Consider the following 20501-nt stretch of genomic DNA (forward strand, 5'->3'; position numbering starts at 1 on the left):
ATAAATTCTTCTCGTGCCTGATTGTTTGGAAATGTGCCCGGTCTGCAGAGGAAGTGAAGGCGACATTGATTCATGAAAGCAGCATACTTCCTTGGATCACCTGAAAACTTTTCTGGTGGTGCTAACGGGATTGTTCCGGGTAAGGTGATTTGCACTGGAGCGACAGACAAACGTGGTTGTCTGTGCCGGTGAATTTGTCCCAGGTAATGGAACTTGCCCGGCCTGTGATTGCAGTAACTGCCTGCTGATTTCTTCGGTGTGCTCTTTGGTGACAAGATCCCTTTGCAGGGTATTAGTCTCTTGCCTAACCGAATGCACTTCGGCGCGTAATTGTCCTAATAACTGGGCCAGTTGGTCCATTTCTGAAGTCTCCATGGCGCCAAGGTGGATTTTGTTATGAAGGCTTCGTGTTCTGTTATGCTCACCTGGTATCCAAGGGGACGCCCGTATGCCCTGGTTGCCGGATTCACCCTGGACGTGCCCAATTCGGGGTGATGTCTTCTATGGCAGGTGGGCCTGAAAACACAGGAGGACTGGACTTAGGAACTGATTTTGTTTCCTCCACCAGCCCCTTGGACTCGACCTGATGGCCCCCTCCTCACCTTGTTATGATGTCTGGCGTGCTCTCCCTCCTGCTTTCTGCGCAGGGGTGCATAGTTTTCTGTGGATTGAAGCGACCTAATTAACTTCACTGGTGCCAACCGTTCAAGTGTCTTTAAGGAGGTAAGTCCGATTATGGCAGTCTCTAGAGGCCTTTGCTTTTCTTTCTTGCTATTAACGTCTTTCCTTGTTTATTTCCCCCTTAGGTGTATGGAGGTTCGATAGTTGCGCCGCTTGGATAGGGCTCCTGCTGGGATTATGGACGCGGGAGCGTATGATGGATGGTAGGTTAAGCGCGAAGTGTGGCGCGCTAATGTCCATTTGGGCTAACCTGTATTCTTTATTCCTTTTCCGGTCGCGATGGTCTTTCTGGGCGTGTGAAGATTTCCAGAGCGGAACCGGCCAAGAAATGCCCAGCCAGGTGAGGACTTTATGGTTACTGCTGTGAATGCTGTGAGTAACCTGTTTAACGTTGTCCTTCTTTCTCTCTCCCTGCAGGTGCTTCGTTCCGGTGCGTGCGTGATGTCCTGAAGATGCTGCCAACTAGATGGAAGACCGCGAGCAGCAGTAATCGATGGATGGAAAGTTGCAGGTAAGCTGAGACTGCTAATGATGTTCTTTTGTCTACTATGCAGGTCCGCTATTTCAGGATCGCCGGGTGCTGGTCTCCGAACACAATGAGCGTCACGCTGCTGGCTGCAAAATAACTCGAAGCACGTTCTGTAGCTTGGGTGTGGTTTATATAGCCCCCCTGTAAAGTAGTCCAAGTAAAGTAGTCCGGGCTACCACACCTTAAAACACTGCACCGCATAGTCTGGTTCTTAGGAACTAGACTGTGTGGGTGCCTCCATGTTGGCTGCAGGCCTTCACAGAAAAAGTAGTCCCTTCAAGTAAAGGTCCCAATCTGAACATGAGCTTGCTGGCGCCAAAGAGCCAAAGTGCCAGGAGAGTCTGTGATGATAATGTAAGGCCCTTGGGGCCCCAAATGAACCCTGAGTCCTAGCCCTACCTGGCATGTGACCATGCCAGTGGGGTTCTGGGTCACAGGTCGTGACAGATCTGTGGCACTGGGCCGACGCCCAAGGGATGTTTCTGGTATATATTGGTGTGCACTAACCACCATTCCTATTCATAGTGCAGAGGGTGTCTACGGGCCTATAAATAAACATGTCGCTCCCCCTTTGTTCACACACCCCCACAGGAATAAAGAACACCATCGCCGACTCACTCAGCAGGGAGCTGCGCTCGTGCCACGAGTGGGAACTGCGGCAGGATCAAGTGGATCTCATATTCCGACGATGGGTCAATCCCCAGATCGACCTATTTGCGACGGCGACGAACGCCAAGTGCCGGAGGTTCGCCAGCAGGTTTCCCCAGCTGGGGAGCATGGGCGATGCCTTCTCATTCCCCTGGGACGGCCTGTTCCTGTATGCGTTCCCACCGTTGCCGTTGCTACTGTGACTCCTCAATCAACTCAGACGGTCCCGGTGCAGGATGATCCTCGTCGCACCGGCTTGGCCGAGGCAGTTATGGTTCCCGGACCTTCTGGACATGTCAGCGTCCCCCCCCAGTCAAACTGCCGACGGACGCGGATCTTCTCTCCAGAGAAGGAGGCGCCATCCTCCACCAAGACCCGGGGTCGCTGAACTTGCAGGCCTGGCTACTGGAGTTTGGAGGGTACGATATCCCGGCGGACTGCAAGGAGGTGCTTGCAAAGGCCAGGGCGTCCTCGACCCTCAAGTGCTATGGACACAAATGGTGCTGTGCACAGAAGATTAACCCTCTGCAGATTATGGCTCCTCAAGTGCTGCTGTACCTTCTGTCGCTCGCCAAGGCGGGGCTAGCGCATGCCTCCATCAAAATCCATTTAATGATGATTTCCCGCTACACCAGAACTCCGGGGCGATCATCTCTGTGGTCCCATCGCCTGGTGAAGGAGTTCATGAAAGGACTGTTCCGGACATTCCCACGGGTGAAGGCTCTGGCCCCGGCGTGGGAGCTCAACATGGTGCTGAGCAGGCTCATGGGACGCCATTCGAGCCGCTGCATTCGGCACAGTTGAAATTCCTCTCGTGGAAGACAGCGTTTCTTGTGCCCATCACCTCCGCACGACGAGTGGGAGAGATCCAGGCCCTCTCCTGTAAACCTCCATACCTGACATTCCACGAGACAAGGCTAGTGCTGAGGACGCACCCCTCCTTCATGCCCAAGGTGCCGTCGGACTTCCATCTCAACGAGCCCTTGGTGTTACCTGTTTTCTTCCCATCGCCTTCGTCGCCGGCCCGAGAAGACTTTGCACTCGCTGGATGTGGCTAGAGCGCTGAAGTTCTACGTGGACCGCACGAAGACCCTTCGGAAGACATCACAGCTATTTTTGAACTTTGGACCTGTGAACCAAGGGAAGGCCCTCTCGAAGGATTCCATTTCCAGATGGCTCTCAGGCTGCATCATGCACTGTCACCAGTTGGCAAACCGACTGTTGCCCGGCCGTCTGAGAGCCCATTCAACCAGAGCGATCGCTGCTACCACGGCGTTCCTGTCTGGTGTGCCCTTGCTGGACATCTGCAGGGCTGCTACGTGGAGGTCGATGCATACCTTCACGAGATTCTACTGCGTCGACCGTGATTCCAGGGAGGAGTCCAGAGTCGGCCAGGCAGTGCTGCGCAACCTGTTCGCCTGAATGCGGGTCAGGTGAGGAGGTAAGAGATGCTTAATGTTGAGTTGATGAAATGCTTAATGTTGAGCCTTGCCAGCTCCTGTGGTTGTGCATGTGTGTACTGCTATGTATTCTTGTATTCATGAGCATGTGAATCCATGCCAGACCCCATGCAGTAGGACCAAGAGAAGAGCTGCAGAGGGGTAGGAAGGAGGGTTCGCATGTGAATCCATGCCAGACCCATGCTGGAGAACAACAGTTACAGGTAAGTAACTTGTTCCTTATAGTTATTCCCCAAGCCCTGAACAGCCTTGTTAAATAGAGACGAATGTTAGAAGGAACTACTTGCCCTGGAATGAGGGTGAATATCGAACTATTTCTCCTTCAGGACTAATGTCCATAACGGTCAGGAAGGTCTGCAAAGAGCTTTACGGCACTAGTTCTAGTAATAATGTCCTGATAATATATTAGTTGAAATGTGTTATCTGTTGTGTATTCAAGTACAATGGCAATGCAGTTTACAGGTGAGTAACTGTATGAAAGAGTTCTTGCAGTGTTTTATGGGATGTGATGTATGGTCACCCCTATGTCAACTGCGTCCACTGGGCCTCTGTATTGACTAGTTTGTGTAGGGACGTGCCAGGATCAGTTTATTCTAACTAGAATACAATGCCTCATAGGAATATGTTAGCAGTACAAAGACCATATGACTGCATTCACAATTATGAGAAATAAAGCACACGCTTTCAAAGTTTTAGTTTAAAAAGGTCAGAGTTTACCATTGGCATAGATTATCCAATTTTGCACCAAAGATTCTGTTGGTTAAAATGAGACGCCCACGCATTTAGGTGAACTTTGGAGCCAGTCTGGATTATGCTGGTCAGGAGATGGTGACCTGAAGTGGCTTCGTTTTGGATACGGTGCAGCTGTTGAGTAGGAAATGTTGCACTTCAAGTAATCGGGGGGGTGCAGGCGGTGGTTGAGATTTCGCTTAAATGTTTGTGAGTAGAATTCTCTTAATGCCCTTAATTTCCAGCTAACATACATTTTTTTATTTTTTTATTTCTTTATTGTTTTTTTTTTTTTAAGACAACAACAAACACATAACATACAAACAACTTTAACATAGATGGCTTATTGGCACTTCGTGCAGATCTTGTCTTTCCATTGTGGTTTCATAGTTTCCCCAGCGACCTTATCAGTTCGGTCTGGACCTCCCGTGGAGCCGAGCACCAGGTCTGGTACGCACAATATTCTATTCTTGGGCTTCGTGGTGGCCTTACTATTTCACCTACGGATCCTCTATTTCTGAGGGATCTTCAGAGTTTCCTTCCTCCGGGTGACCAAAGAGGTCTTGTATTAGTGTATTCCATGCAGACAACCTGTGCGCAGTTTCACCTTCCCCTCTTGTCACTGCTCTTGTCCACACCACTGTCTCTGCCTGCGCCCACTTCTGAAGGTCTGACCACCATGCCTCCACACGCGGGCCCTCCTTTGACTTCCATGTCATTGCTATCCGTCTCTTGGCCAGTATACTTATCAAATCTTTCATCTTTGCCAGATGTGAATTATGCTTACCCCCTCTCGAGAAGAGGCCCAGTAGGTACTTTTCAGGGATGTTCCGCCTGGATTTGAAGTCCACTTCCCGCTATCTTGAGTCTGATCCCGTCCCAGAACTCCTGTATCACTGGGCAGGACCAGAACATGTGTACCATGTCCGCTTCTTCCGACGAGCAGCGGGGGCACCCGCTCTGAGCTCCTGTATGGACTTTATTCATCTTCTTGGGTGTGAGATACGCTCTATGCGTTACGTATAGCTGCGCCTGCCTAAACCTTGCATTTCTGGATACCTTTTTTGGGTATCGAAAGGCCCTAGTCCATTCTTGATCGCTGAGGGGCCTCCCCAACTCCTCCTCCCAACGCTGCCTTGTGTGTTGTTCCTGTGGGTCCTTGGCCTTCAGTAGCTGTTCGTACAACCTAGAGGTTGTGTGCGTTCCCTCTGCAATGTCATACCATACATCTAATGCTGTTTCCTCGTCCTGGTCTTCCCAATCTGGCCATCTTCCCGTGATGTTTCTCAGCATGCCGGTATATAGGATGAATTGACCCATATGTATTTCGTATTCATCTACCATTTCGTGGAAGTCCGCCCACCTTCCCTCCCTTCTCAGGTCTCCAACTTGTGCTACCCCTTTAGCCTCCCAGTGTGCTCGGTATGTTGCTAATGTATTTGTGTTCCCTCCGAGGAGACCCGCTAGAGGGATTTGCGTTGACTGCGGATCCTTTTCCCCTTGGAGTTTCCACACTCTTTTCCATAAGTCCACTGCGATGTTAAGCATGTTCGGCAGGGTTCTGAGATGGGGTCTATCGAGCCATAGTATTTCCCCTAGGTAATACTATTTCAATGCAGGTTGGAAAATGCGAGTGTCCATTGTTTCGTCTTCCCCCAGCCATTTTACTGCAAATTGCAGCTGCCCCGCTAAATATTACTTCTCAAAGTCCGGTAGTCTGATACCCCCTTCTTCGTAGTCCTTCTGCAGGGTCCTTATTGCAATCCTATTTCTCCCCCCCCCCCCCATAGGAATGAACGCGTTATTGTATTTAGTTTGGTGAAAAAGGCCCTGGGTATGTTGTATGGGATGTTCATGAGGAAATATAGTAGACGGGGCAGCACCACCATTTTCAGGAGGGCTGCTCTTCCCATCATTCCCAGTGGTAGTGTCCCCCAGAAAGTCATTGACCGCTGCGTTCTATCTAGAGCGACGAGCGTGTTGGATGCATGGGTATCAGCGGTATTATGATGTATCCCTATACCCAAATATTTAAAGGTGCGGGGCGCCCACGTCAGACCCAGGTCTGGCAAACAATGGGGGGGGACGTATTTCAGTCCCGTCAAGGGGAAGAGGAGGGACTTCTCTTTATTAATCGCTGTGCCCGAAAGCCTAGTGTACGCCCCGATCGCCTCTAGGAGGCAGGGTAGGTTAGTGGTTGGCTCGCGTACAAATAGGAGCATATCGTCCGCGTATAGCGAGATTTGGTGGAGCACCCCATCTATGTCCAGTCCGGTGTCTCTATATTCTGCTCTAAGGAATACTGCAAATGGCTCTAGAGCCAGGATATATAACATTGGCGATAGCGGGCACCCCTGCTTGGTTCCCCTATGTATCTTCCACTCCTCGGAAATGAATCGCCCCGTTTTCACCCTTGCTCTGGGTTCCTTGTATAGTAACCTGATCCACTGGAGGTACCCCTCCCCGATACCAAAGTGGGCGAGTACACCCATCAGCCATTCCCAACGCACAGAATTGAAAGCTTTGACAGCGTCCAAAGACACTATTACACTCTCGTCTTGCAGTCGATTTGTCTCATCTATCACATGGTGAAGTCTGCGGAGGTTCCAGGACGTGTTCCTTTCCGGAACGTAGCCCGTTTGGTCCGGGTGGATTAGCGTGGGTATTAGCTGTTTTAAGCGGTTGGCTAGGACAGCCGTTAATATTTTGGCATCCTGATTAATAAGGGATATTGGCCTATAGGAGGCGCATTTCCTGGGGGGCTTCCCTGGTTTGAGAATCGGGACAATTATCGATTCCGACAGGCTTGTCGGGAGACGCATGGTCTCATATGCGTCTTGGAATGTCTAAAGCAATTTCGGTGCAATGGCACTCTTGTACGTCTTGTAGAATTCCCCCGGAAGGCCATCCTGGCCCGGGCTTTTGCCGGTGGGAAGCTCTGCGATCACCATCTCTATTTCTTCCACCGTGAGGGGTGCATCCAGCAGCTGGGCCTGTTCCTCCTCCAGCCTCGGCAACCCTATTTCTACCAGTGCATCTGTTATGTCCTCCGGGTCTATTTCTGGATTCGGGACATACAGTTGCTCATAAAAACGCGCAAACATTGCGTTAATGTGCCCTTGGTCCCTGATCTCTGCCCCGGTGTGATCTTCTAACACCGTTAGGGGATCTTTTTTATTCTCTTGTCTGGTAAACCAGGCCAGGAGCCTGCTAGGTTTATCCCCTTCCGCGTGTAATGGCTGTAGGTACCTCCCATACTTTAGCCTCCCTAGTTTTTCTCAGAGCAACATACATTTAGTCCGTAGCTCTATCAGCTCTCCAGGTTCCTCCCCCTCTAGTCCCGTTCGTTGTTCTCTCAATTCGATCACCCTCTCGAGTTCATTCAATTCCCTCATGGCCGCCCCGTCAATCCTCCTGTTTTGCCTATTGCCGCTCCCCTTATTACCACCTTGAATGCGTCCCATAATACAGCTCCACTCTCAACACTGCCCTTGTTTTGCTCAAAATAATCATCGATCACCTCATGGAGGTGATCCTCAAACTCACCCTCCCCTCAGGGCCTCTGCTCGAAGTCGCCACGTTGGGATAGGGGCTTTCCTATTGGTGTGTGCCCATGTCGCCACTACTGGGGCATGATCAGAGAGTGTGCGCGCTTTAATGGTGATTCCCGTGATATCTTGTAGTGTTTCCGTGTCCGCGAATATGTAGTCTATATGTGTAAATGTTCCATGTGGTGCGCTGTAGTGTTTATAACCCCTCCCCTCCCCATGTACCTGTCTCTATACGTCTGCTAGCTGTAGCTGCTCCAGGATCCTACAGTTATTTGGCTGGAGGCGCCAGCTTCTTGTATTTATTATCAGATATGTCGAGGAGGGGATTCAAGGTGCAAGTCGCCGGCCCAGATGAACGTCGCCTCCCTATATTGTGCTAACTTGGGCGCTAGCTTTCTGAAGAAGTCCGTTGCATCAGTATTCGGTGTGTAGGTGTTGACCAGGCATACCTCCTTGTTTTCTAGCATGCCATGCACCAATACCAGCCGTCCCTCTGTGTGGGTCTCCTGCTTGAGTAGCTGGAATGGGACCCCCGGGGCAATCCATATTAGTACACCTCGTGCGTTACTTGAATATGTAGCGCTGTAAATCTGTCCTCCCCATTTCTTGTCCACCTTGGCCTGCCTGTCTCTTGTGAGGTGTGTCTCCTGTAACATCGCTATCTTGATTTTCATCTGGTTTAGCCAGGCATAAACCCTAAGTCTCTTGACATACGCATTGAGTCCTCTCAAATTCCAGATGGCTATCGTCAGTTCATCCGGTCCCATGATCTCCTTTGTTTGCTTGGCTTCATTGTCCCACTGCCATGTCCTTGCACCCTGCGCCTTATTCCCCTCGTGCCCATCTCCCTCGGTGTCCTGGTCCTGGATCTATGCCTCTTGATGCAGCGGCTGTTGCTGTCACATGGGTCCTGTCCCATGTTGCTCCGGTCGCTTATTGTCTGTATTATTTCAGTGTTCTTTACAATAGTCCTTCCGCAGTTTGTGCCTTGTACTGCCCATTCACTCCATTCAACGTCTATAACTTCAACAAAAACTGAAAAACTAACGCCCAGCCACCCTCCCCCTGCTCGGGCTCCGCCGTTTCTCTCGCCATGCTCCTGTAATGGGCGCAGACTCGCCGCATCGTGATGCCTTAAAACTGATATCCAAACTGATACTTCATTCTTCCCGGGGCGCCGCTTCTCTCAGCCAATGCAGCTAAAGTGGGGCCAATTGCTCCTCCATGCTTACTGCTAGCTTCTTTTAACTTACGTAATGCTTATTTTCTTGTTCCAGGTTGCCTTTGTTACTTCTCATCGGGGTCTATTTCCAGGATTATTAGCGTTTCTCTGCCTCAGCTGGGGGAAGCCTTGTGAGTCCATCCAACTGTGGGCCTCTTCAGTGGAGTCGAAAAAACATGTTTTGCCTTGGTGTATCACCTTGAGTTTAGCGGGGAACAGGAGCATGTATCTCACCCCTGCGGTCCTGAGGCGTTCTTTTGTTGAGCCGAACTGTGCTCGTTTCCTCTGTACCATGGCTGTATAGTCCGGATACATTGTGATCTTGGAAGAGTTCCTGATGATTTCCATCCCCCCCAACTCCTTGAGAACGCTAGTATTTTCTCCCTGTCTTTGTAGTTCATGATCCTAGCAATCATCGCTCTCGGGGGGGGCACCCGGTTGGGGTCTTCCAGTCAGGGCTCTGTGTGCCCTTTCTACCGCAAAGCCCTGGGATAGTGCACCTACTCCGACCTCCTGGAGGAGCATGTTCTCGACGTACTCAGTGGGGTCTTTGCCCTCCTCACCTTCTGGAATTCCAATTATGCGGATGTTGTTCCTCCGCACTCTCCCCTCTGCGTCTTCTGCTCTCCTTTCCAGAACCTTAATTCTCTGTAGTACCTCCGACATCTGTGTCTGCGTTACCGCAACCCCCGCCGTATTTTGCTGCATCTGCTGTTCAGTCGCCGTCACTCTTTCTGCTAGGTTCCTCGCGTCCTGGCGGAGAAGGCCCACATCTACCATTACTGTATCCAGTTTATTTTCTAGAGATGCTTCCAGGGCCCCGATTGCTGTGTCCATTTTGTTTGAGCGATTCTTTCATGGAGGCGATTGCTTCCAGTATCGTGCCTTCATTGGCGGCTTCCACTGGGCGCGACGTGTCATCCGCGGCTGCTGCTTTGTCTGCCGACGCCGACAGTTTGTGTCCGGACGCCATCGTAAAAGTCTCCATGCTTACTTGCTTGGTTTTCCCCTCCGCTTTCTTGTTCGGCATCGCGGGGGAGCCGCCCTCTGCCGGTACCAGTCTTGGCTGCGCTCCACGTGCCGTAGCCCCTGCTTCTTCCGCCGCCCTGCTCCCGGTGTTTTACTGGTCTCTCCTTATATTGGGATTATTGCACTCTTCCGACGGGTGTATTCGTTAGGCCCTCGTTGCGGGCGTCGCTTCGGGCTCGGGCCTTCCCGTGCCTGCTGCGTATGTCGCCTCACCGTGTCAGGGGCCTACCCGCTTCCACGTCCCACTTCCACCGGCCGTGCCGATCTCCACGTCGCAGGGTTGACTCAGGCTCGGGTCTACCCCGCTCTGGTTTCTTTGTTATGCGCGTGATGTGTCCCTCTCTTGTGGATTCACCGGTTCATTCTGTATTACGCGGCCGGAGTCCTCCCACAGCTTGCGTGTCCGCCATTTTGATTTCGCAGGGCGATTCCCCTCCGGCGGTCTATCTCCTTTTCCACCGCACGGTTTCCTCCGGGAGCTTCGCCGGGTGGGCAGCAGGTGTTCCTGTCTCTGTGGGGAGACTTTGGCGGTCTTCTGGAACCAATTTATGCTTGTTTTTATCGGATTTTGTCAGGATCGCTCCAGAGCTCCTCGGCAGCGCGTCTCACTACATCGGCTGCTAAGCCACGCCCCCCTTCCAGCTAACATACTTATCGCTGATGTCTTATACCACAGTTTTAAAAGCCACATCAAATGTAGTTGCTACTCCACCTTCAGTCTGTCTAGATTATTATCTATAACTGCATCAAGACTGGAGTACACTGGTGCCATGTTTTCATTGAGGATCTATTTGTCCCTTTAAATCTGGAGACATTTACCACTGAAAACTAAAGTATGTTTAGAACCCTGCTGGACCTTTTTGACCTTCTCAGGCCCTTTGATTGTCTCTGGATGTGTGACCCTTTATATAATTGTATAAGGCTGAAGACTATACAGCTGTCTCTGCTGCCAGTCCCGACACTCCTCTGAGGTAAATGTGTCCTCATTCAAATCTTTCCATGTGAATTAGCAGGGAACTACGCTCTCTAGTCAAATGCCTGCAGTGGAGACACGGTCATGGGCTCTTCATTACTGTATCAAACTTCTTGAGTTAAGGTATCTTCTATTACATTTTCTTTTACATACTTTGATTTTCTTACATTTCTTTTACACAAAAAACGAGCTTAAATCAAAACCATCTAATTAAAGCAGCACCGCTATGATCGTGCATTGAATCCGAAAGCACATTTCACAAGCAGTCAGTTAATCAGATGACTGTGTGGGCCATCACACATGGAGTCGATCTCAATCTTCTAATTCTAACAAATTGGTTCACATGACCTTTTGAGTAGTCCCATCTTAGTTTCTATGTAAACCATAGAAAACCTTGCAGTGACATATTGAGGGAACACGGTTTACCCAAGTGATTTCCCCAGTACAAAGGAATGGTTGAAAGAAGTATTTAAGACCCATCTTCGATCTGAATATTGTGAAAAGGTGTGTTCTATGTGAAACGTTCAGGAATTTGCCTTTACTGAGTCTGTTCCCATCTTTAACAGAAGGTAGTGGTAGTGAAAGCACATAGTTGAACATGTGTTGGTGGAAACACTGAAATTACGGGAAATTGGATGAGACAAAGGAAAGGGGCATTGTTGGTTTGTCAACACTTCAGTGTTAAGTAAGTTGATGTTCTATTGGGGTTGAATATTTAGCTAATATTTAGCTAATTAATCCTTCAGCATGAAGCCATGATGAAATAACATTTTGCCAGTTTTGAATATTTGGGAGTTGAAATCATGTAGAACTGCAGGGCTACTAGATTGCTAGTGATACAAATATGACAACAGTATGATAGACCAAATAAGACATAGAGAGGACCTTAGCCTAATAGCCCAGAAACCCCAAAGGGAGATCCAATCCCCTTGACAGGCACTGGAAGCACATTAGGAACAGTATCCCCCTCGAATCCACACAGACACTTAAACACACCAATATGCGAACACTCTCCTCTGCACCAACAAACAATAGAATGCAGTTATACCCCTTGATCAATTCGGTCTAGCTGCACACATACTTATACACCTTCAGGAACAACTCAACAGTCTTTAGAATGTAGCTCTAACCCACGAAAATCAACTAGTTGCACACATAATCCCATTCACAAACTACAGTGCTACCAGAATGCAGCTTCCCAAGTCCAATTGGCCTTGCTGCACACATTCTACTGATCTCACACAACCACTGCACCACACCTACACTAGAATTCAGCACTTAATCCACCAGGGCTGCACACGTACCGAGTGCACCCAAGCACTATTTACCACACTACTCTCTCCACTGACCTGGACTACGGTTCCGAGGGCGTTCAACCCATGGTGCTTTAGAATCATACCAATGGTAAAACGCGCTATAAAAATGCCCAATAACATATTAACATGTATAGTATATGGTGCAGTTATAAGTATCACCAGTGTGGTGACATTTCACGGTCTGTCTTTGTTTTGGATAAGCAATACTCACCACATTTCTGTAGCACGCGTAATTGTATTGTATTGTATTGTATTTTATTTATAACGCGCAGACCCGCAGGCCCGGAGGCATCAGGGCGCAATTAGTACAAGGTTACAGAAATGCAGGCATAACAGAGCATTATTACAAACATGGGATCCAAAAATGCAGGTCAAGCAAAGAGTCATTATATATATTTGCAAGAGGATCTTATATACATATGTACAGTAGTTTCAGTGTCGATAGATGATAGTAGTGGACGGAAGGTCAGGGTATGTCGGGGAGAGGCGCGAAGATGGCCTTAATGCTGGTTGAAAAGCCAGGATCTAGTGTTGGCTTTGAAGGTATTGAAAGAGTCTTCCGCTCTAATTGAGACAGGGAGGGAGTTCCATAACTTGGAAGCTAAGACAGGGAAACTTGAGCCCCCTGCTTTTTGCAATTTAAATCTCGGGATCGCTAAACAGTGGGATTGGGCTGTTCTTAGAGGTCGGGAGGTAGAGTGGCGCGATAGTCGACTACCAAGGTAGATCGGGGCTTTGTTGGCTAGACATTTGTGCGTAAGGGCAAGTGTTTTGAGTGAAATTCTCTGTTTGACAGGTAGCCAATTTAGCTTACTTCTGGTTTCTGTGATGTGGTGGTGTCGGGGAATGTTTAGCGCAGCACGAATGGCGTTGTTTTGTGTCGTTTGAAGTCTGTTCAGGTTCTCTTGGCTGGTGCCAAGGTAAAGAGCACTGCAGTAATCAATTTTAGCCATAATAAGGGTTCTCGCTAGCGTAACGCTGTTAGACGTAGTGAGGAAAGGTCTGCAGTCCGGATTTCTACTTGTGACATTAGCATAATGAGCTGCCTGAATGTCCTTGCCGTACACTCGGAACACAATCGTGTGGCTCTTGCTAGAAGGCATCAAGGGTATAGCTATAATCGTGTAGCCAGTGCGGTTGGTTGAGGGCCTTAATATTTCAGGTCCCAGAGGGACTCACTAAAGCCTAAAAGAGAGTAAGGAACTGCAGGATAAAGGGGAAAGGGGAATTTGTTCATGGCTTAAATTTCACAGACTGCATTACTGTAAAAAAAAAGAAAAATGGAACAAGAACTGGGTTAATGGGGTGGCACCCCCTGTCTGCACCTACATATATTGACCATGTTCCGTGCATCCCAAGTGATAATAACTGGGAAAGAAAAGTGCAGATGGGACAGTGCCGGTCAGGGCCAGCGAGGGTCCCAGGAACAAGAGCAGGATGCCAGGAACCAGGTAGGGGGAGCGAGCGGTAGCGGAAACTGGGTGTGTCGGGTCATGTTCTGTGGAAATATGTTTAGTGAAAACATGACCCAAATACAGATTTAGGGGAATAATAAAAGCAGGAGTGGATATGCTGGCAGGTAAGATTAAGGATAATAATGTGGTCTTGTATAGCACTCTTCTGCCATTTTGTTTGGCCTCACTGCACATATTGTGTGATTGGTAGAGTTGTTTTTAGTTTGTTATCCTGTGTTATCTAGAAAGGAGTGCCCAAGGAGTTAAAAGGTTAAAGAATGCTTAGGACACTGTTGTCCATTAATGTGGGGGAGTGTGATCGATCTGAAGAGTGGAGCTTTAGTCATAGCTTGGTAGTATTAGATCGGTTAGGCCTCTGATGGCTGTCGGTCATGGATGGTGGTGTGAAGTGGAAGGTTGAGGATTTACAGAGCTAGTTGTGGAGGGAATAGACAGACTGGGTAAGGGTAGAGGTGGACGAAACTTTAGACCTAAAGTAAGAACCCTTTTGGGGACTAGATGGTGTGCGCCTGTTGGTGAAGTATACAGTGATTTTTTTGGATGTATTCAGTGGTAAATGTTGGGTTCCGTTTTGGCTATGTGAAGTCGGACCAGTGTAAGTTACATTATAGTCAATTTTATTTTATTGTTCATTTATAACGCTTTTAATACCATAGAGTGGTTTCTAATCGAGGGATCGACATTCAAACTTGTGTTGCGCAGCATTGTCTTGCTTCCAAGACAAACGCGTTGCCCCTGAGCTATCCTTCCTCCCAAGTTGGTCAGTAGGGTGCCTGAGGGTTCCTGGTGGTTTCTGTGATTATAAAAGAGTGTTACATCGTGGTGGCTTAGAAAGGTAGGTCTCCAGTCTGGGATTTTTTACAGTGTTCTTGTGGACAAGTTAAGTTGAGTAGCTATTTCGAAGTGATTTGGAAGAAGCCACACAGGCAGGATCAAGGATCAATGGAGAATGATAGAAATATGCAACCAAGAGATGTGCAATGAGGTATAAATGTGGAAAAGCAAGTATGATATTGGGAAGACGGCAGAGACTTTGGATGGATGAGGTAAAAGGCTGGAGAGGATTCAATGGGGAGACGGGCAACGTGAGATAGTGAAAAGAGGAATGAAGAGGGTACAGAAAACTATAAGAAAAGCATTGGAGTGTGGTGAGGCAAAGAGGGGAGATGACAAGCTAGTGAAAGTAGGGAAGAGATGTAGGGTAGTTAGGGGGACCAGTGGTGCCATAATGTGGTGACCATGGGGGTTAGGTAGAATGGAAATATTCCTTACTTGTACCAACACCCTTGTCCCCTTTGCTTTACCACTGGGAAGGATCTTTGAGTTGAGCTGGGATATTTGAGTGAGTGATCTTAACCCCTTGGTTGTGATAATCCGGAGTCGACTTTTCATAGCATTTAAAAGAAAAACGGTCAGCCCATCATTACTTTTGTTTCTTGTTCTTTTGTTTAGCAACCCATGGCTGTGGATTTCTGCTCACGGGATAATGACCTGCTTCGTCTGGTGAGAGCGTGGCATGTGCCCGAAGAACAGATGTCTGCTTATCCAATGGCTGAAAGCACCCGTAATCTCAAAGATATGCTGTGCACTACAGTGGCCTTCCAGCAAGGTACTCTCCTTCATTAGTTGATGAATAGCTTCACTTTCCAACCAAAACATTGCTCCCTATTCTGCAGAATATCTGCCACAAAGCGTTAATTGATGTTCCGTAAAAACCTGATGAAAACCGTAACTTTCTAATTAAAGCTCAACCATCATGGCATGGGACATTGCTCAAAACATGTTCTCTAGTTTTGTTACCGAACAGAACCAGCAGTTATAAACGATACTCAATAATTGCAGTGTTTCAAGTAATCCCCAGCCCTAGGATTCAGAGCTAGCGTTACTTTTCCAAACCTAGGTTCATAGGCTGTTCTTTACTTTCCTTTGCTCACCAAGTGTAAGCAGTAGGCATGCAATCAGGGCTATCTCTCAAGAAGGGAGCAGAGATAGAAACATAGTGTAGTGCAGAATGACTGAATAAAGGAATTTCCACACAGCCGAATATGATAAATGTAATTTGTGTTGTAAAAAGTGGTAAGATTGTTGGTACAGAAAACGTTAATTTGTGTTTAGAAATTGGAGTTCATTAGGGGAGCATTTTTCAGTCTTACCCTGCGTAGTCCGGTGAATCATATGGCCTTAAATCAAGAGGCACCTTATAGGAAGTTGATTAAAGGGTACATGAGCTGTACTGCTGAACTTGTATTTGTTCAATCACAGATTTGTCTTTTATAGGAATAGGTGTGAGACCGGAATGCTTCTGATAGGCTGTGCAGGACACAGCTGTAACTATAGCACCATGTTAAATGTAAAGGCATGGTTAAAGATAGGGCCTTGCATTCATTCCACTTGGATGTTTGTTCAAAGGGGAAGGCTGAGTAGATTGTACTTGGCAGTTGGGTATTTTTCGCAGTTTCTGACTATCGCCAGGTAGCATCACCTTTCACAGATGTTTGGTGGTCAACAACAGCGATTTCTGGTTTTATGGTTTCTATCTATTTGTGGTGAAGTAGCAGTTGCCCTAGGCTTTTCAGTCCAGAAAGACTGTTGTGAAGCTGTTAGAGCTCAAGAGCCTCTGGAGAAGTACTTGTGATGCTAGAGTGTGGTTGTGATGGATCGACATCTGCGAGAGTGTTAAAGCCCAAGACTTTTTTACATTTGTTTATTAAAATGGTGCAGGTAATTTTGTTTCTGAAAGGGAGTTCTGCTAAACAGACCACTTTTTGATGTATGTTCCATGCCAAAATGTTAGCGTGCCCATGTTAATTTGCTGAGACAGCTTCCTGGCGCCTTCACTACCAGCTCTGCAGTGGCACAGGTTTAAAGGTCACATGTGCATTCCTGACAACTGCCGTAACACGATGTTCCTGCAGGCAGAGGTGGCATTTTAATCAATGTAATAATTGTATGACTTAGAAAATCTGTTGATACAAACATCTATAAATAGAAGCCATGCCTTTTTGGAATAAGAGCGCACAATTATCCAGCCACTGCAATTTGGTATCACACTAATGTCGGCTCTGTGTGAAGGGCCATGCTATGACAGTACTCGGTGTCTGATCTGACTGTCTCCATTATAGATATGTGGAACAATAGCCAGGATGCTGCCCCGTTGATTGCCCCGAGTGGTTAGCGCTGGTGTCCCTTTGAAGTCAGCACGCTTGTGAAGGGGACAGATTTAGAGTAGCCAGAAGGGCGATGTGGGGTGAGAGAAGGGTTACACCATCTTGGTTTCTGTTGGGGCTCTCTTCCGCTTCCTATCACGTCCATTTCCAGAAAGCCGGGCACTTCGGGTGTGATATCAGAAGGCAAAGTGCACTTGTACATCAACAGTGATTGGACCCCTTACAGCAGGCTTGCTTTGGACCAATACCCTGTGACATTTTACCTTCATAAGGAGAGGGGCACCCAACATTTCTTTATTCATCTTTGAACTGTGAATGATTGAGATCGTCTTGAGGAAGGGCAGGAGCCCTCTCCCTCTCCGCCATCAACTACAACTTCACTACGACGAGTGTGCCGACGACGAGTGCTGACGAGCCCCATCCAGCAGTGCATCCGCGACTGCAACCGTGAGCCCTACGCCTCTGCGCTCGCCCGGGATGCAGGATCACCCAGACCCATCCACCTTCGAGACAACGAAGAATAAATCATTTCTTTCTTCGTTCCTGCACGCGGGCCTCCCCAAAAGGGCCACGTATGTGTAGCGTCGTTCCGGTTGCTATGCAACTAGCGTAACCAGGCTCCCATTGTATGAGCCGCTTAACTTATCCGACACCCCATGACCGGAAGGCGAAGCCGGCCATCTACGCTCAAGGTCATCTTTGAAGGCCAATACCCCTGTCTGTGCCTGTCGTTGCCGTAGGGCCGAGGGGCCTGAGATGCTGCCAGACGCTTATCTCGCACAGTAAGAAAGACGAAACCATCTCATTAAACTGTTAAACATTCGTGCCTTGGATCAACCTTCACCACCCATATGTAATACACAAGACTATTGTGTTCATGACCCTAAAGTAATTGCTCCACCCAGACAGCTCCAAACTAATCCCAATGTCCAGTGAATCGTGTCTTGCCGTTTGCATACACAGCATATCCTAGCTGGCTAATTACCTGCTGTCACTGACCCCAACATTATCGCTGTCCGCTTTCTGCTAACTACTCAAAGACAATGAGGCAAAACATTTTTGCAAGCACATTGTAACGTGCACAGCCCTCCTACGAACATTTATACAGCCTGCAGAATGCACGCAGTACCTGCATGAGTTTGTAAGCCGCTAACACTTACTTATGTTATATTTGATTTGTATGCCACTGAACTAACTGAACGTCTACTGTGAACCCAGCCGACTGAGATTTATTGTTGTTGCCATATCCGGTGAATCCAAATGCACTGGAATAGCATACGCTGCAGCCTAGCCTGTGATTCTAACTGCACCAGATCCACTCCACTAGCATATCTTGTATACTGTACTAGCTCGTTTCTTAACTACCCTGCATATATTGATTTAGCCTATTCTCAGTGATCCGTAGTACACTGTATCTAACGTACTAGCGTATCCTGTATACTGTACTAGCACGTTTCTTAACTACCCTGCATATATTGATTTGCCTATTCTATGATTCATAACTGCGCTGCATCTACTGCACCAGCATATCCTGTGAATTTTAGCTATCTTGTAAACACCGAATTAGCCTATCCTGTGAACTTAAGTTGTATTGATCATTGTTGAACCAGTTTACCTGAGTTAAACCACGTAAACATAAGTTGTTTTGCATACAATGAACCAGATTATACTGTGCTTTAAATTGCCAAGCATATATGGTATCAGTTTAGCCTGTGTCCTCAAATTGCCTCAATAGACCTTTTCGGTAACCTCACCAACGTGCCCAAACTTACTCTACTAACTGTACTTGACTGATTGATTAACCTGGGACAGCCTACCCTGAAAACAGAATTACAATATGTATACAGGAAAGAATTGGCAATTTTTATTACGACTAATCCCACTGTACATAATAATGACCTTAATTAAATCTGCACCATGCCCACTAGCAGTTAGAAATAACAGACTTAGAGCTAGACTTGCCCGGCTTTACGAGCCTAGACTGGACCAAGCTACCAATCTAACTCCTCGCCTTAAGTTCAATGCATTCGGCCCTAACCATGCCCTGCAAATTGGACCCAACCAGGAGGCCACGCATAATTTCCCAAACCGAACATACCTCCATCCTCCAATATCCTACACTACTAAGAACCTAAGTAGCCGTATCCCAACTGCAAGCCAATAACAAAAAAATAAGACTACCATCCTTGAGCTTTGATCAACACAAGATCCTTAGTGGCACATGCTACTGAAATAGCTGATCTCCTATCTTCTAATAACTTGGACCTCCTGGCAGTCACTGAATCATGGCTACATGACGCAGCTGGCCCCGCCCTCATGCTGGCCATCCCAGAAAACTACCAGATACTTAGAGTGGATAGACCTATTACTAGAGGAGGCGGACTAGCTATTATAGTCAAAACTAGTCTTGCCTTAAGATTTGTCACCCCCACACCACTCAAATCCTGCGAACTGCTAATAGCCAAACTACCGGTACCTAGCAATAAGACTTTTACTATTTACTTGTTATATAGACCCCCTGGACCCATCGGTATCTTCAAGGACGACCTATCTAGTCTACTTGCCAACAACACTAAAGAGTCCTCGCAAATATTAATGCTGTGCGACTACAATTTAGGATTTAACGACCCTGAGGATAAACGGGCACAATCTGTAGCAACTGTGCTATCAGAGTATGGACTATCCCAAGAAGTTCACACCCCTTCCCATAACAAAGGAAGAATCCTTGACTAGGTAGCAAACCTGAATTTTACTACAACTATTACTAATATTATACCACAACCTTTAACAGATCATTATTTGATTGATTTTTCACTTACAATAGATAAACAAGTGCAAAAGAATTCCGTTAGCACCCCCTATGCCTACCAGATGCAAAAGAAAATTACACCCGACAAACTACTACCACTCCTTATATCATCGCTTAATTCACTACCTAGTAGCTCCAACTCAGAAGTTTTAGTTGAAGTCTTTAACTAAACCATGACGAATGCCCTAGATATTATTTCACCGGTCAAACTCCGCAAAAGTAAACAGAAGGCTCACCTCAATGCCTGGTTTACACCTCACCTCAAAGAGCTAAGACTCCAAAAAAGGAAATTACAAGCCCTATGGCATCACTCCCCCACAGAGAAAAATAAAACCCAACTAGCTAATTAATACAAGAAAGAAATAATTTGTACAAAACATTCAACGAAAGAATATCAAAAGCTAGCTCCAACACTAAGGAGCTCTTCGTGATCCTACGGGAACTAGTCTCCAATACCCTCCAGCCCGCAGATAACGATCCCAAGGACAAACAATGGTGCACCAGCATCCAGAATGCCCCATCAAGGACAAACAATGGTGCACCAGCATCCAGAATGGTGCACCAGCATCCAGAATGCCCCATCAAGCAAAATAACAACCCTTCAATCAAAAATTGCCAGTAAAAAAGCCTCACTGCCTCCTACGAAGCCAAAAGTGCGCACTACTGAAAGACTTAACTCTCCAGCACCATTCAGATTCACCAAAGTCTCCATACTGGAAACGGAGTAAGTCATCCTTCTTTAAAATAATCTAATTGCCAGGGCGACAACTGTTCTGCCCAAATAGTTAAAGATGCGGCTAGAGACTTAGCGCCATTTATTTCAAAACGTATTAATGCTTCATTCAAAACTAACACGGTGCCTAAAAGAGTTGTGGGTTCTACCACTCCTCAACAAACAGACTCTTGACCCAT

The 20501-nt window shown here is 47.5% G+C and overlaps 1 protein-coding gene across 2 annotated transcripts in view; it reads left to right on the top strand.

Annotated features, from left to right (window-relative positions):
- The window catches only part of FANCG (FA complementation group G), a 574353-nt gene that overhangs the window by 259788 nt on the left and 294064 nt on the right, over positions 1-20501 (top strand). For both annotated transcript variants that reach the window (XR_011280595.1, XM_069626811.1), the window contains exon 5: positions 15066-15222. Coding sequence is in view for 1 of the 2 variants with exons in the window: in XM_069626811.1 (XP_069482912.1) it covers positions 15066-15222 (157 nt within the window). In the remaining variant the exon portion in view is untranslated. The remainder of the gene's footprint in view (positions 1-15065; positions 15223-20501) is intronic.

The sequence above is a fragment of the Ambystoma mexicanum genome, chromosome 6p (assembly GCF_040938575.1).
Source record: "Ambystoma mexicanum isolate Mex_15411 chromosome 6p, UKY_AmexF1_1, whole genome shotgun sequence".
Lineage (NCBI taxonomy): Eukaryota > Metazoa > Chordata > Amphibia > Caudata > Ambystomatidae > Ambystoma > Ambystoma mexicanum.